Consider the following 13885-nt stretch of genomic DNA (forward strand, 5'->3'; position numbering starts at 1 on the left):
TTTGATTTGATTTTAATTTGAACATGAAAAAAAAAATATCAATTTAAAAATTGTTCAATAGATCCTTCAATTTTGTTTTCATCTTTGTAGCTCCTAACCGACTTTTTTTATGTGTAAATTCTAATTTGATCATAACTTCCGATTAACTTTTTCAAAAATACGAACAATTTTAAAGGATCTATTGAACAACCATCGTCTTTGGTTGGGTCTCAAGTGTGAGTCATTATGTCCTACATCGACTAGGAATGGATGAAATGTTGGATATATAAGAGATGTGACCCATATACCTAATGTTTTAAGGTTTTGGATGGAGATGTGGTGTCTAAGTCTCTTAGGGTCGTGGAAGTTTAACTCGTTGTCACTCTCGGTGCTCCCCAGACTTCCCAAGTCCCAACAACTGGTATCAGGGCCCTGATTAGGCTCGGTCGGAGAGCGGGAGTGGGATCTTAGCCCTGATCAGGCTAGTGATGTGTGTGACTCACACTTGGGAGATCAACTAGGAATAGAGGAAATGTTGGATATGTAAGAGAGAGATGACCCATATACCTGAACGTTTAACTCATTGCCGCTTCCGACGCTCCCCCGAACTCCCCAACACTAGTTGGGCCACTAATGGGTACAAAAAGCCCATTAATAAGTAAGATCTGGCCCATTGATAATCATCAGTTGGGCATTATTGGAAATTTACCAACCGACAGTCACTGAATGAAGCAAGTTGTTAGTTAATTAAGCATCAAAATCTACATCTATCTTCTTTTTTTCTCATTCTCATCATCATAGCGACAATTACATATCACACTCTGTTACTCACTTTCTCTCTCTTTCCTATTCTCTCCTTTAATTCAGATCTAACTTTCTTCAGTTCATAATAATAATGCAATTTCAATAACACTCTTCTTTTCACTGGTAATAATCAATCATTCCAGATCTATTTCTCTCTCTTTTTCTTACGCGTTTTCATATATATAGCTTTAAATGTGATATAAACATTACGAATTCTGATATTTCAGATCAATACTCAATTTTGTAAAATCGAGTTATGATGTCGAGGAGACCTGGAACTTCTTCTAGAAGATTCGGTGATACCAAATCCAAATCTTCTCCAGTTTTGTCAATTGGCCTTATAATTGTGGTCAGAATTTATTTCCTTATTATTCATTCATAATTCATTCATTCATTTAGATTTACATCGTCATTAGCTTAATTAATCAATCAATCTGATTAATTTTGTTTTTGTAATGTAGGGAGGCTTGTTTCTCATTGGTTACTTGTACAGGGGCTCAGGTTTTAATTGAATTCCTCTTATTCTTTCTTGCTTCAATTTAATATATATGAATATTATGTGTTAGACACACACACTGACACATGTGATTACATTCAATTATGTATTTTTTTTTTCTTTCAAATAACTATCGGTGTCGTGAGTGATTCATAGTTCTTTTGTGGTATTTTGTATATTATGTGAAGTGGTGATTAAGCTGTGTTTTGTTACATATAGGTGGACTTGGAGGCCGTTTAGATTCTGTTAGCAGGGTTGAAGGTACTTTTTTATTTATTTATTTTCTTTAATGCTGATTTATGATTTGTTTCACCTTCAATTTTCAATTATTTCTATTTTGGTTGTTTTTTATTTGGTATGTAATAATTATGCCATTTTTTATTGGCTGTAACTTGTGTCTTATTTGGTATATGCAATAGTTATGTAGTATAATATATTGTTTTTGATTGGTTGTAACTGTAACTAGTTAATTAATTATCCCCATTATGAATTTCCAATTTGAAATCTGTTCCAATTCGCCAAAAAGTCTTGCATTGTTTGGCAATCGAGGCTAAGATTAGTTTATGAATAATACCTACACTCTTAAACCCAATGAGATGTCATTTACTTCAGACAAAAACGCGAGGGCTCACACAAAGGCCCAAAGCGGACAATATCTCGACAATGCGGTGTAATGGACTTGAGATCGGAACAAAGTATTATACAACAACCCTAGGTCGTGTATCTGTATGTGAACGTGCAGAACCTTTGTCACTTACAATTTGTGATGCATTTCTCATCTGATATCTGCATGTGATTGAGATTGCTGCATCAAATGCGGTGCTTTGTGGTACTTATGATAAAAATTTAAGACAGTATGTTAGAACAAACTACAGTGATGCTTATTTCTTTCTGGGTCCATTTGATGCTTAGTGCTGCCTAGAATCCATAGCATAATTAAGACTTCTCTGTTTATTTTATTCGCTAACACATTGTTTGATACGAGAGAAACTGGGAGGAATTTGGAGTTTTCTCCTGTTTGCTTCAAGAGAAAAAATGGAGTGATAGGAAACTTAGCAGCGGAAGTCCTCACTCGCCAGTAAAAGAATTCTTCACTAAAGAAAACTTGGCTAAGAGGGCATACAAACTATGTTTTCAAATAACGGTGTTTAATTTTGTGTTCTAGAATTGTGTGACGCCTAAACCAATTTGTGTCTGTGATGTCTATATATTTAGGTTCATTATTGTACTTGGTAAATTTTATGGTCACGATAAGTACCCAATTATTGATCCAAAATAAAGACTAAGATCTAGAAAATGGGAAGACAGAGCTTTGTCAAATCATTGCCAACATACATTCTTTGAAATCGTTAAATATTGCGTATGGTTACCATAAATCAGAAACGGACATATTCTCTGAAATCTTTGAAAACTGAGAAATGAACATAATGAGAGGTTTGGTTTCTTTCTCTTTGTTTGGATGTTTAAAATCCACTGGAGTTGGGGGTGGAAGGGAGGTAGCTTTGAGATGTTAATAAAAATGGATAAGGGTAGGGATAGGATGTAGGATCACATGTTAATGCCTCATTTGATAAAACTACCAAACTAGTTGCGTCTTTATGTAAAGCATCTTTCCCTTTGTTCTCCATTCATCCAACACAATGACTTATTGGTAGTTTTCTTCCCTTTGTTCTCTGTCATTAACATTTTGTTCGTTTGTATATACATCAACAATTAGCTATATCTAGTAGCAGTTAGCTTGCGGTTCAAGTAGGTTCCATATATTTTGTAATAATACAGATAACTTGTTGATGCAGGTGATTATTTGTGCAGTGGAGAGGTCCAACGAGCAATTCCTGTTTTACAGAAAGCATATGGAGATAGCATGCATAAAGTTTTGCATGTTGGTCCAGACACTTGTTATGTGGTCTCTAAATTGCAAAAGGAAGATGAAACCGAAGCCTGGGGTATAGAACCATATGATATAGAGGATGCTGATAGTCATTGCAAAGCACAAATCCGTAGAGGCAATGTGCGTGTCGCTGATATCAAGTTTCCTCTTCCATATAGGCCAAAATCTTTCTCTCTTGTAATTGTTTCAGATACTCTGGATTACCTTTCCCCCAGATACCTCAATAAAACTCTTCCTGATTTGGTGAGGGTATCAGCTGATGGTTTAGTGATATTTACTGGTAAGTGCATTTCATGGAATTTTGATTCCCATCTGAGTAAACTTTATTTTTCTGTGCAAAGAGATTTCCTTAACATGAAACTTGCATTAAGTTTATTAGGGTTACAACTTACAACCCCAAGTGGGAAAAGGTTATAGGAATTCATTACCATTTATGTTAAAACTATGTTTCTCCAGAATTACTTTGATGCAGAAGCACTAGAGGAATTTATAATTTTTTTCAGCTGAGTTCGGTTTTTGATAGAGCTCAACAGTGTACTGATTAATATAGCTTATACCAACTAGCAGTTAGTTCAAACTTCAAAGGCATGGTTGTTGAATTAGAATTTAGATAAAGGATGATTAGATATTTTTTGGGAAAATTGCACCTGTTAAGGATCAAAGGTGGTTAAAGATTTAAGCATTGAATTGCATTAAAATTTCATTTTCTACGCATTTAAAGTACTCAATTTTTAACGTTTACAATTTTTCTTTTTTAAATCTCAACGATTTCAAGAGCAGAAGTGCTCTATTTGAAGTAGTGTGTTTGAGGCTTGATCTTTTTATATACTGCTGATGTTGGTAGTCTAAAGACTGTCTTAATAGTTAGTAGTCAATAATATTTTGAACCTGTCACTGACATCTGATAATCATCTCTTCAAATGAAGGTTTTCCAACTAATCAGAAGGCCAAGGTAGCAGATGTTTCTAAATTTGGAAGAGCGGTGAGTGGATTTTACATAATGCTTTGTTATCTATGCTTTTGTCATAGACCCTCGATTTAGACCTTCAACCTTTTTGAAGCAGAGGATATTTTCGCTCTACAATCATCAATTCATTTTAAATTAGTAATAAAAAATTAACTGATTCCTTTTTGCTTCAGGCTAAGATGAGGAGTGGATCCTGGTGGGTCAAGTTTTTCCTTCAAAGTAACTTAGAGGAGAATGAAGCTGTTAATAAGAAGTTTGAACAAGCTTCAACACAGAATTCTTATGTTCCAAAATGCCAGATATTCCACTTGAAGTCACTCCATTGATTTGTGAGTTGATAAATTGAGTAGCATTGCGGCACTGATAGTTGCTGCTTCATTTTCATCTAAAACATTTTCTTCTATAATCTTCTATAAAGATAATTTAATTCATTGATAAATATTCGCCATAGATGGTGTATCACTTTTGTTGTTGCTTGAAATAGAAATTTATTCTTTGAAATACCAATTCTTAGCGGCAAAGGACATAACGATTTGGTATTTAACTACATTATAAGTTGAATTAGGTGATCTATAATTTAAGTGGCAGTGGCTGTTGTACTGAAGTGATACTCATCTTTTTTTGTTCTTGAAATATAAATTAAATATTGTTATATTTGTTCTACTCCATTGCTGTTGTTATATGAGGAAATAATGTGATCTATTTTCAATCTATAGATTATACACAGTAACACTTGAAAGAGCAAAAGCTGGGGAAGGATGATATTTTCGGATTTTTCATGGTTAAATTTTGTTTTCAATAGACTTAGGTTTGAAATAAATAAGTGAACGGTTACATTTCTATACATAGACGTAATTTAAAATAGTGAACTCTAATGGTTCTTTCTCATCTTATTTTTTTTTTCAAACTATTTTTCTTTCATATTTCATCATTTTCTTAGCGTGACCTTTGGATATTAGGGATAAAACCGAGAACACACCTTTGGATATTAGGGATAAAACCGAGAACACACGATTCTTAACTCAAGAACCCTAAAGTAAGAATTGGATTCGGTGACCTATGAAGTTGTAGTGAGTTCAGTTTAAACAGAGAGAATACAACGAATGAAATTTCAAGGGTAATTTACAACTATAGAATTCTAAACAGAGAGAATACAACGAATGAAATTTCAAGGGTAATTTACAACTATAGAATTCAGATTTTTGTTTGCCTCGTAGTCTCATGCGTTCCTTATAATTGAAACTAGAATTACTTCCTAGCATGCAACCACATAGTTACATTAGTATAATGCTTCGAAGCCTTAAAAAAATTGCCACGTTTCAACAACACAAAATTGAATGATTGTTGTCATATATTGGATACATGAAGGATTGAATATCTAAATTTTAAATTCCTCATCACCGATGTTTTAGTTCCTGAAAAAAAAAAAATTGTTTAGTAAGCACTTGTTTTTAGTTCCTCAAAAGGAAAACTTGTTTTAGTAAGCCATGAAAGTTGATTTTCATGTCAAAACATGTCTAGGCTATAATGGAATGTACTTTTAGTATTTTTACTAATTTAGTATTTTTAGTACTCGTGCGGTAACTCTTGTACTATTTTTCTTTTAGAAAGATAAAATGAATTGATTTTATTAATGGTAATTGGTCATCAACCAAAAACATCACAAGATGTACTATCCAATTACAAGCACAATGAAATGCAATTAGATCATTACATAAAAAACAGATCATCGAACATTGGCAACATTTCCAATTCTTTTGAAAGCATCTCCACTTTGATATTCGACACTTTTATTATGGATATCGCTTTACTTCATTCCCAAGCCAATTGTGCCACTAATGCTTGTTGTCTCAGCCAACCTGAATGATCAATTATCGTTGATGCTTTTCTTGTTGAGAATTTTTCATAGTGATCAAGCTCATGCTCTAGCTACCATGCCAAGCCGAAACCCACCCATCCGAGCATTATAATTTGAATCAAGCATTACATACCTAGCTTTAACATCCCTATGAATGATTTGAGTTTCTAATTGTACATGCATAAAATACAATGCATCAGCTAAACAACCCTCTTGTAATTTTCCCACGACTTAACCAGCCAAGAGGCTCTTCCTTCAATAGGATTCTGTCAAGGTTGTGGTTAGACATGTAATGTCATCATAAACAAGGTAGAGTTGGTCCTCAAAAACAAACCAACCCCTCTATTTTACCATAAAACTAAGAACTAAGAAAAATAAGCTCAAAGTGCCATGAGGAATGTATACAATACCTTAAATTTCAGCATAATACATTATGATAAAACTCATGTTTTGATGTAAATTTTGGTTGTTCTAAAGTGTAACTAGATGGCCAAATTACTGAGAAGGTTTAGGAGTCAAATATTTATGAAAAATCCTAACAATGATTGCGATTTTGCTATCCATACTTAATTTTTTGCATCAAAATATTAAGTTCGCTTCCCAACTATTAATTTGTGATGTGAAACTGGCTATGAAGTCCCTATTTTCAGGCATTCTTGGTGGTCAAAAGCTTTGAATCACTGATATAGACGCGTACACATGGACGAACACCAGTAATAACTTAAGAAAATAGAAGTAATCAAATATAACTATATGTGTCGGTGCTACACAGGTAAAATGTAATTTGTGTTGCTCACCATATTTCAATGCATGAAGACCCATTTAAGGCTCATAATGTGCTGCTGTCCATCCAGTAGATATATAATCAGAAGAGGTATGGAATAAATTATATGGCTGAAACTATTATCCTTAAGAAATAGAGAAATTCTGAACATCTCATCTCAATTTTGAACAAGTGACTTAAACGACTAACTTACAGAATTGAATCGTAGCAACGCCAACGTTGGCCAAGCCTATAATTAGGAAGCAGCCGCAATGTTTCCATCTTTTGTGCAATCTTATTCATAAGTCTTCGTGATCCAAAATTGTATATTCCATCAGCAACAGAGTGATAACTTGCAATGTTAGGTTTGACACCGCCTTTTATCATCACAGCGACTGCAGTTTTAGCAGATTTGACCTCTCTTTCAGTGGGAGGAGTAGGAGGGATGGTGATTGATGCCTTGAATCCTTTTTTTGGTAGAGATGCCTTCAATTCTTTAAACAAGGCAATTGCTTGTTTAAATTGACCGAGGATGGAATAGCCATAGATGAGATGATGATAAGTTACAGCCTCAATCTTAATGTTGCTAACATGATACATTTCAGAATACAAATCATATGCTTGGTTTACAAGTCTATCTTTGCAGAGCCTGGATATGATTTCGTTGAACAAACATGTGAGAATAAAACCAGAATCTACTGGGTCAATCTGTAGTGCATGTCTAAACAAATGGATGGCTATTTGGGATTCCCCTATCTCACATAATTCTCCGATTAGTATATTATAACTAGAATGGTTCAGCTGAAAACCATTCTTTAGTACGATGTCGTTGTAAAAGCGGATTCCTTCTCTGTGAATCTCGCCTATGCGGCAAAAACCATCGAAAATATGATTCAAAGTTTTAGTACAAGGTTGATGGCCGGAGTCGATGATATTATGTAACAGAGAGATGGCAGAAGACATGTTACCATTGACACAGTGGCACCTTATGAGGATTTTCCAGGTATGAATGTCTGGGAAAACATATGATTCGGAAGATTTCTCCTCCAATTGTTGAGCAAGGGAAAGAACAGTTTTGTGCCATCCCAATTGAAGAAGGGAAGATAAAATAAAGTTATAATGGGATATGGGATAGACACCCTGAGAGAGCTTGGATTCAAACAAATTAACAGCAGTTGGCCAACTCTTGCATGATTCTATAAAACAATCGCTAGGAACATAATCACACGACTTACTTGTCTTAGGAACCGCATCTGAGGAGACGATACGACAAACAGAATGAAACTTCTTGTTGTTATTGGAAATAACAGAGGCAGCAGCAGTAGCATTTCTGATTAACCTTGACAACATAGTTGCAGCACAGCACAAACGCAGAAGCGATAAAGCTTTAACCAAATCTATGCTAGCCGCAGATTGTGTTTTTCAGAGAACACTTTAGTCGTCATCACTTCCCAGTCGATTTAATTTATAGTCAGAGATAAGGGTTTGGAGAATGACCAAAGTATCCTTTTTACTTTTCAGTTGTGTTCAGATTCAGTTCCAAGTTTAGCTTTACCTTGTACTTGTTTTCTCCCTCAAACACGCTTCTATAACTCAAAAGTACATCTTACTCTAAGCAAACACTAGATTGCATGATTGTCCTACTCCTACCAGTCTATTTTTATCAAATACACAAACAAACAAAAAAACTAAATAAGCTGGTAAAAACGTAGTATACTTTTGCTTGTAAAAAAAAAAAACAGTTCTATTTTTATTAAATACACAAACAAAAAAAAACTAAATAAACCGGTAAAAAAGTATTATACTTTAGCTTGTAAAAAAACAGTTCTATTTTTATCAAATACATAAACAAACAAAAAAAACTAAATAAGCTGGTAAAAAAGGATTATACTTTAGCTTGTAAAAAAAAAATTATACTTTAGGTCGTTTAAATTATTTAATTGTAACAAATTAATTTTTTAAGTGTTGTCATGATCTTAACTCAATTGGTAAGGACAATGCATAATATATGCAATGTCTCAGGTTCAAACCCCGGATACGACAATTTTTATTTTTATTTTTTAATTGTATCATTTAGATCCTTTAAGTTAATTAATTGTAATAAGTTAGTCTCTAAAGTATTTTTCGTAACACTTAGATCCTTTATTTTATTTAATTGAAACTTTTAGACTACAAATAACTTACATTTTTAAAATCTAAAATCTCTCAAATTGTTACGTTTAAATAAGTTAAAAGAATTCTATTGGTATTGAAAAAACTTACTTGTTACAATTAATTAACTTAAAGGACCTAAGTGGTACGGAAAAAACTTAAAGGATCAAAGGATCAAAAAACTTAAAGGATCAAAGGATCAAATTGTTACAATTTTTTTTTTGTAGTGGCCGGGGTTTGAACTCCGGACCTTGCATATTTTATGCATTGTTCAACCAACTGAGGTAAACTCACGAGGACTCAAATTGTTACAATTAAATAACTTAAAAGATTTCTGTTGTATTTATCCAAAAAAATAATTACATTGTTAATATTATAAAATGTTTAAAAATATTAAATGAAATTATCAGTATTAAAATAATGTTTCTATTAAAAAAATTATATATAGAAAATTTTGTAATCGCGTATGTTGTGGATTTTATTTGCACATATAATTGAAACTAGATTATTTCCTAGCATGCAACCACATAGTTACATTAGTATAATGCTTCGAAGCCTTAAAAAAATTGCCACGTTTCAACAACGCAAAATTGAATGATTGTTGTCATATATTGGATCCATGAAGGATTGAATATCTAAATTTTAAATTCCTCGTCACCAATGTTTTAGTTCCTCAAAAACAAAACTTGTTTAGTAAGCACTTGTTTTTAGTTCCTCAAAAGGAAAACTTTTTTTTTTTTTTTTTTACAATCAAAAACTCATATTATTTCATTTCTCACAATAGTTTCAATACAAGATGGAATCAAATCCAACTCTTGGTGACGAGCATTCAATCTAGACACCCTAGCTAACGTATGAGCGACAAAATTAGCTTGTCTCCTAACAAAACTTATCTTAAAGTTTGGATAATGTTTTAAAAGCGACTGGCATTCGGATATGATACTACCAAACTCCGTTTGATTGCTATTCCTATAAAAAATGCTATCAACCACTAGTTTGCAATCTAGTTCTATAAGCACCTTTGACAGTCCTAATCTGCCAAGCCAAGAGATGGCATCACGCAATCCAACTGCTTCCGCTTCTTGTGGGAGAGGTTTGCCTTCATACCAGATTGTGGCTGCCTTTACGAACAGACCTCGATGATTCCGAATACACATACCAATCCCAAAACAGTTTTCCTCCTCGAACATGGCTGCGTCCACGTTGCATTTAACAAACTCCCCATCTGGTGGCTGCCAAATTGCTACTTGTTGCTGCTGATTTTGCACAGGTTCAGCAAATCTTTTCCTAACTTCTTGCCATTGAAAGAGCGCCTCGCGAGCAAGCTGTATCGCTATGTTGATTGGCTTTAATTCACCGTCCCATACTTTGTCATTCCGACGACGCCATACCAAAGCATCACAGCCACATCCATACTTTCTGCACTAGATAACCTGCACAGTAAAGAGAAAAAACAATCTGCAAAACTTGCAGCAGCATCGACAGTGTCTTTAATAAACTCCCACAATCCTGCTGTTCGCCAAACCTTTTTTGCTTCTTCACACCCAATGAAAATATGCCAATCATTTTCATAAGGGCAGCTATCCGTGCACGGAACACCGTTATCTTGAAGACGCATACGCGTGGGGAGTACTCCTCTCAGTGCCCTCCATAAAAATACTTTAATTCTTTGCGGAATCTTCATTTTCCACATTCTTGTCCAGTCCCCCGGTACTCGATACTCCTCGTTATCAACAAGTGTTTCCATTGCATACCTATAGGCCGATTTCACTGTGTAGTTTCCTTGATTATTGAACTTCCAGATGAGCTTATCGTCCCTATCTCGGTTCAGCAGCACCAATTTTGATATAGCCTCTTGATCTTGATCGTTGAAAATTCCTGCAATCAGCTCCCAATTCCAGCCTGCACCATTTATATCCATTAAATCCGCAACCTTCATACTTTTTGTCACTTGCACTTTTTCACTAGAAATATATGAGTTTCCATCCTCTCGCAACCATGGATCTGTCCAAATCGCAATGCTTTTGCCATTCCCAATTCTCCACCTTTGACCTCCTTTAACTAATACCTGTGAAGCGATGATACTACGCCAAATATAACTTGGGTTGTGGCCTAGACAAGCCCCCAAAAAATCAGTCTTCGGAAAATATTTGGCTTTGTAAATGCGAGCAACAATAGTATCTTGGTTAGTCAAAAGTCTCCAACCTTGCTTCCCTAGCATAGCCAAATTAAAGCCAAAAAAGTACCTAAAACCCATACCTCCATACTCCTTCCTCATTGTTAATTTGTCCCAATTGAGCCAATTAATCCCTTTTCCTTGCCTCCTATTTGATCCCCACCAAAACGAATTAATCATCCGCTGGATCTCTTCCCCTAAGGTAGTTGGTAAAAGAAATGTACTCATACAATATGTTGGAATTGACTATGCTATAGATTTAATAAGTACTTCGCGCCCAACTTTTGACAGATGCTTTCCAGACCACTGTTGAATCTTTCTCCATACCCTGTCCCTCACATAACCAAACATAGCTCTTTTGTTTCGACCTATCATTGAAGGCATTCCCAAGTACTTTCCATTTCCCAAAGTGGCTGTGACTTGAAACACATTTTTTATTTCCTCCATATCCACCTCTGATGTGTTTTTGCTGAAAAAAATTTCCGACTTTTGGAAATTGATTGCTTGTCCTGACACAGCTTCATATACCTGCAATATCTCCTTTATTTTTGTAACCTCCCGCATATTGGCCCTGCAAAACAAAAAACAATCGTCCGCGAATAATAAATGTGTGACAAGCGGCGCTCCTCGACACACCTTTACACCATGAATATCTCCTCTCGCTTAAGCTTTTTTAGTAAAGAAGATAAGCCTTCTGCACACAAAATAAATAAATAAGGTGACAGTGGGTCACCCTTCCTAAGACCTCTCTTTGGAACAATTGGTCCCACTCTCTCTCCATTGACAAGCACTTGATAATTAACACTTTCCATACACATATTCATCCAATTTATCCATCTGTCATGAAAACCCAATCGACACATTACTTTCTTCACATACTCCCACTCAACTCTATCATAGGCTTTGCTTATGTCTATCTTCAACGCAACTTCTCCTACTTTACCTCTTCTTTTACACTTCATATAATGAATTATCTCATGGGCAGCCATCACATTATCTATAATTGAGCGGTTCTCTACAAACGCCGACTGTTCTTGAGATATACATTTCTGCAAAAAAGGCTTGAGTCTATTAGCCAGTACCTTTGAAATGATTTTGTAAATAACATTGCACAATGAAATGGGCCTGAGGTCTCGCATGGTCTCTGGATTATCTTTCTTTGGAATAAGCACAATATTTGTATTTATCACTTGAGACGGAAACTCCCCATTATTCAACCAAGCTGTTGCCACATGAAATATCTCCACTCCACATAAGTGCCCGAATCTTTTATAGAACGCCGGATTCAAACCATCTGGCCCCGGTGCTTTGTCTGAATGCATTGAGAATAATGCCTTATTAAACTCTGCAATATTGAACTAGGCTAGAAGCATACTGTTGTCATCATCTGTCACTCTCAGATTTATGTGCTCCAACGTGGAATTCATCACGCTTATATCACTCATGAACAACTTTGAAAAATAGTTGCTTGCAACTCCACAAATATCCTACTGAGTCGTGACTATTTCCCCTTCATCCGTCTTCAACACCATTATGTTATTATGCCGCTTTTTCGAACTTGCCGTTGCATGAAAAAAACGTGAATTTGTGTCTCCCTCTTTGAGCCAATATACCTTAGACTGCTGTTTCCAAAATGCTTCTTCTTGTGCCAACAAAACACCCATCTTATTTCTGACTTCCTCATATCTTTCCACTTGCGATCTCTGCACACACCCTCTAAGTCTCTCCATCTCTTCCCTACACTCTTCAATGGCATCCTTATACTTGTACCGCAACTTACGACCCCATTCATTCATCGCCTCCGTGCATTTTTCTAATCGTGACAACACTTCACCATATTGACCTCTCTCCCATCCTCCTACAACTATGCCATCAAAGTCATCTTCCATCAGCCAAGCATTTTCGAATTTGAACTCTTTCACCATCTTTTTTCGGGATACTTCGTGTAACTTGAGTAAAATTGGAAAATGGTCTGACCTATGTGATTCGACATTATGGAGTTGATGTTGCTGAAAAATATCACACCACGCCTGGGTTGCCATAGCTCTATCGATTCTGTCTTCCTTCAGATCATGTCCACCTCTGCCTTTCACCCATGTAAACGGATACCCTAGCAAGTGAAGATCAATTAATCTGCTATCTTGAACAGCCTCCCGAAATCCTCTTATCCTCCACGGTTGATGGTCAACTTGACTTCTTTTTTCTTCATTTGACAACAAATCGTTGAAATCTCCCATAATACACCATGGAAGTGCATTGTCTTGTGAAAACGTTCGAAGCAAGTCCCATGACTCCCGTCTTCTTTCATTTTCTGGGTAACCATAAAAGCCTGTAAATCTCCATTTTGGATATTGTGGATGAACTACCTCCATGTTAATGAAATTTTGAGAAAAGTTTATAAGATTGCAGTCAAATGGTTGCTTCCACAAAATTGCTAATCCACCACTCCTCCCAATTTTATCCACCGCAAATGATGCATCGAACCCCAATCTAACTCTGATTTCTTCTATTCTATTAGCGTGTACCAAAGTTTCGTAATGAAATAGGACATCTAAGCGATACTTTCGGGCCAAAACCTAAATTAACAATCTAACAACAAAGAAAAAAATGGAATAAATTATATCAAAAATAGATTCATCAACTTAGATTTATGCTTCATGAGGTGTCGGGAGACAGAGGTGAAGAGTATTCGACATAATTTGCCGTGAACGGTGCAGTTGCACTCAAAGATTGAATTGTTCGGGGAATGATCTTTCATCTCTCCTTATGCGAACGATGCAGTTGCACTCTAATATAACGA

General features: G+C 35.4%; 3 protein-coding genes across 7 annotated transcripts; 1 reads left to right on the top strand and 2 right to left on the bottom strand.

Annotated features, from left to right (window-relative positions):
- Positions 1 to 764: 764 nt before the first annotated feature.
- Positions 765 to 4800, top strand: LOC146952180 (putative pectin methylesterase CGR2). Its single transcript, XM_085741099.1, has 7 exons — positions 765 to 906; positions 1011 to 1132; positions 1245 to 1284; positions 1499 to 1540; positions 3076 to 3450; positions 4097 to 4152; positions 4311 to 4800. The coding sequence occupies exons 2-7, from the start codon at positions 1040 to 1042 to the stop codon at positions 4461 to 4463; spliced, it is 759 nt and encodes a 252-aa protein (XP_085597225.1). The 5' UTR covers positions 765 to 906; positions 1011 to 1039; the 3' UTR covers positions 4464 to 4800.
- Positions 4801 to 5732: 932 nt separating this feature from the next.
- Positions 5733 to 8194, bottom strand: LOC146952181 (uncharacterized). 5 transcript variants are annotated; one of them, XM_085741096.1, is made up of 3 exons: positions 6973 to 8194; positions 6793 to 6834; positions 5733 to 6261 (listed from the first exon to the last, which is right to left on the bottom strand). In XM_085741096.1, the coding sequence occupies exons 1-2, from the start codon at positions 8106 to 8108 to the stop codon at positions 6825 to 6827; spliced, it is 1146 nt and encodes a 381-aa protein (XP_085597222.1). In that variant the 5' UTR covers positions 8109 to 8194; the 3' UTR covers positions 5733 to 6261; positions 6793 to 6824. The 5 variants fall into 5 exon arrangements, with proteins under 5 accessions (XP_085597222.1, XP_085597221.1, XP_085597220.1 ...); XM_085741095.1 differs by having other exon boundaries at positions 5733 to 5996; positions 6793 to 6837; XM_085741094.1 differs by having other exon boundaries at positions 6793 to 6837.
- A 4378-nt stretch (positions 8195 to 12572) lies between these two features.
- On the bottom strand, positions 12573 to 13457 carry LOC146952182 (uncharacterized). Its single transcript, XM_085706055.1, has one exon. The coding sequence runs from the start codon at positions 13455 to 13457 to the stop codon at positions 12573 to 12575; it is 885 nt and encodes a 294-aa protein (XP_085562181.1).
- Between the last annotated feature and the right edge of the window lie 428 nt (positions 13458 to 13885).

The sequence above is a fragment of the Medicago sativa genome, chromosome 1 (genome assembly GCF_051527215.1).
Source record: "Medicago sativa cultivar Bolivia chromosome 1, Bolivia_mono, whole genome shotgun sequence".
In the NCBI taxonomy this organism is placed as follows: Eukaryota; Viridiplantae; Streptophyta; class Magnoliopsida; order Fabales; family Fabaceae; genus Medicago; species Medicago sativa.

Excerpts from the sequence above, each read along its gene's own strand:
- LOC146952180 (XM_085741099.1), top strand. The coding sequence starts at position 1,040 with ATGATGTCGAGGAGACCTGGAACTTCTTCTAGAAGATTCGGTGATACC. Across the intron at positions 1,285-1,498 it reads TTACTTGTACAGGGGCTCAG|GTGGACTTGGAGGCCGTTTA; the intron begins GTTTTAATTGAA and ends TGTTACATATAG. Across the intron at positions 4,153-4,310 it reads TTTCTAAATTTGGAAGAGCG|GCTAAGATGAGGAGTGGATC; the intron begins GTGAGTGGATTT and ends TTTTTGCTTCAG.
- LOC146952182 (XM_085706055.1), bottom strand. The coding sequence starts at position 13,457 with ATGGAGGTAGTTCATCCACAATATCCAAAATGGAGATTTACAGGCTTT.
- LOC146952181 (XM_085741093.1), bottom strand. The coding sequence starts at position 8,108 with ATGTTGTCAAGGTTAATCAGAAATGCTACTGCTGCTGCCTCTGTTATT. Across the intron at positions 6,262-6,972 it reads CGTTGCTACGATTCAATTCT|AATCCTATTGAAGGAAGAGC; the intron begins GTAAGTTAGTCG and ends CAACCTTGACAG.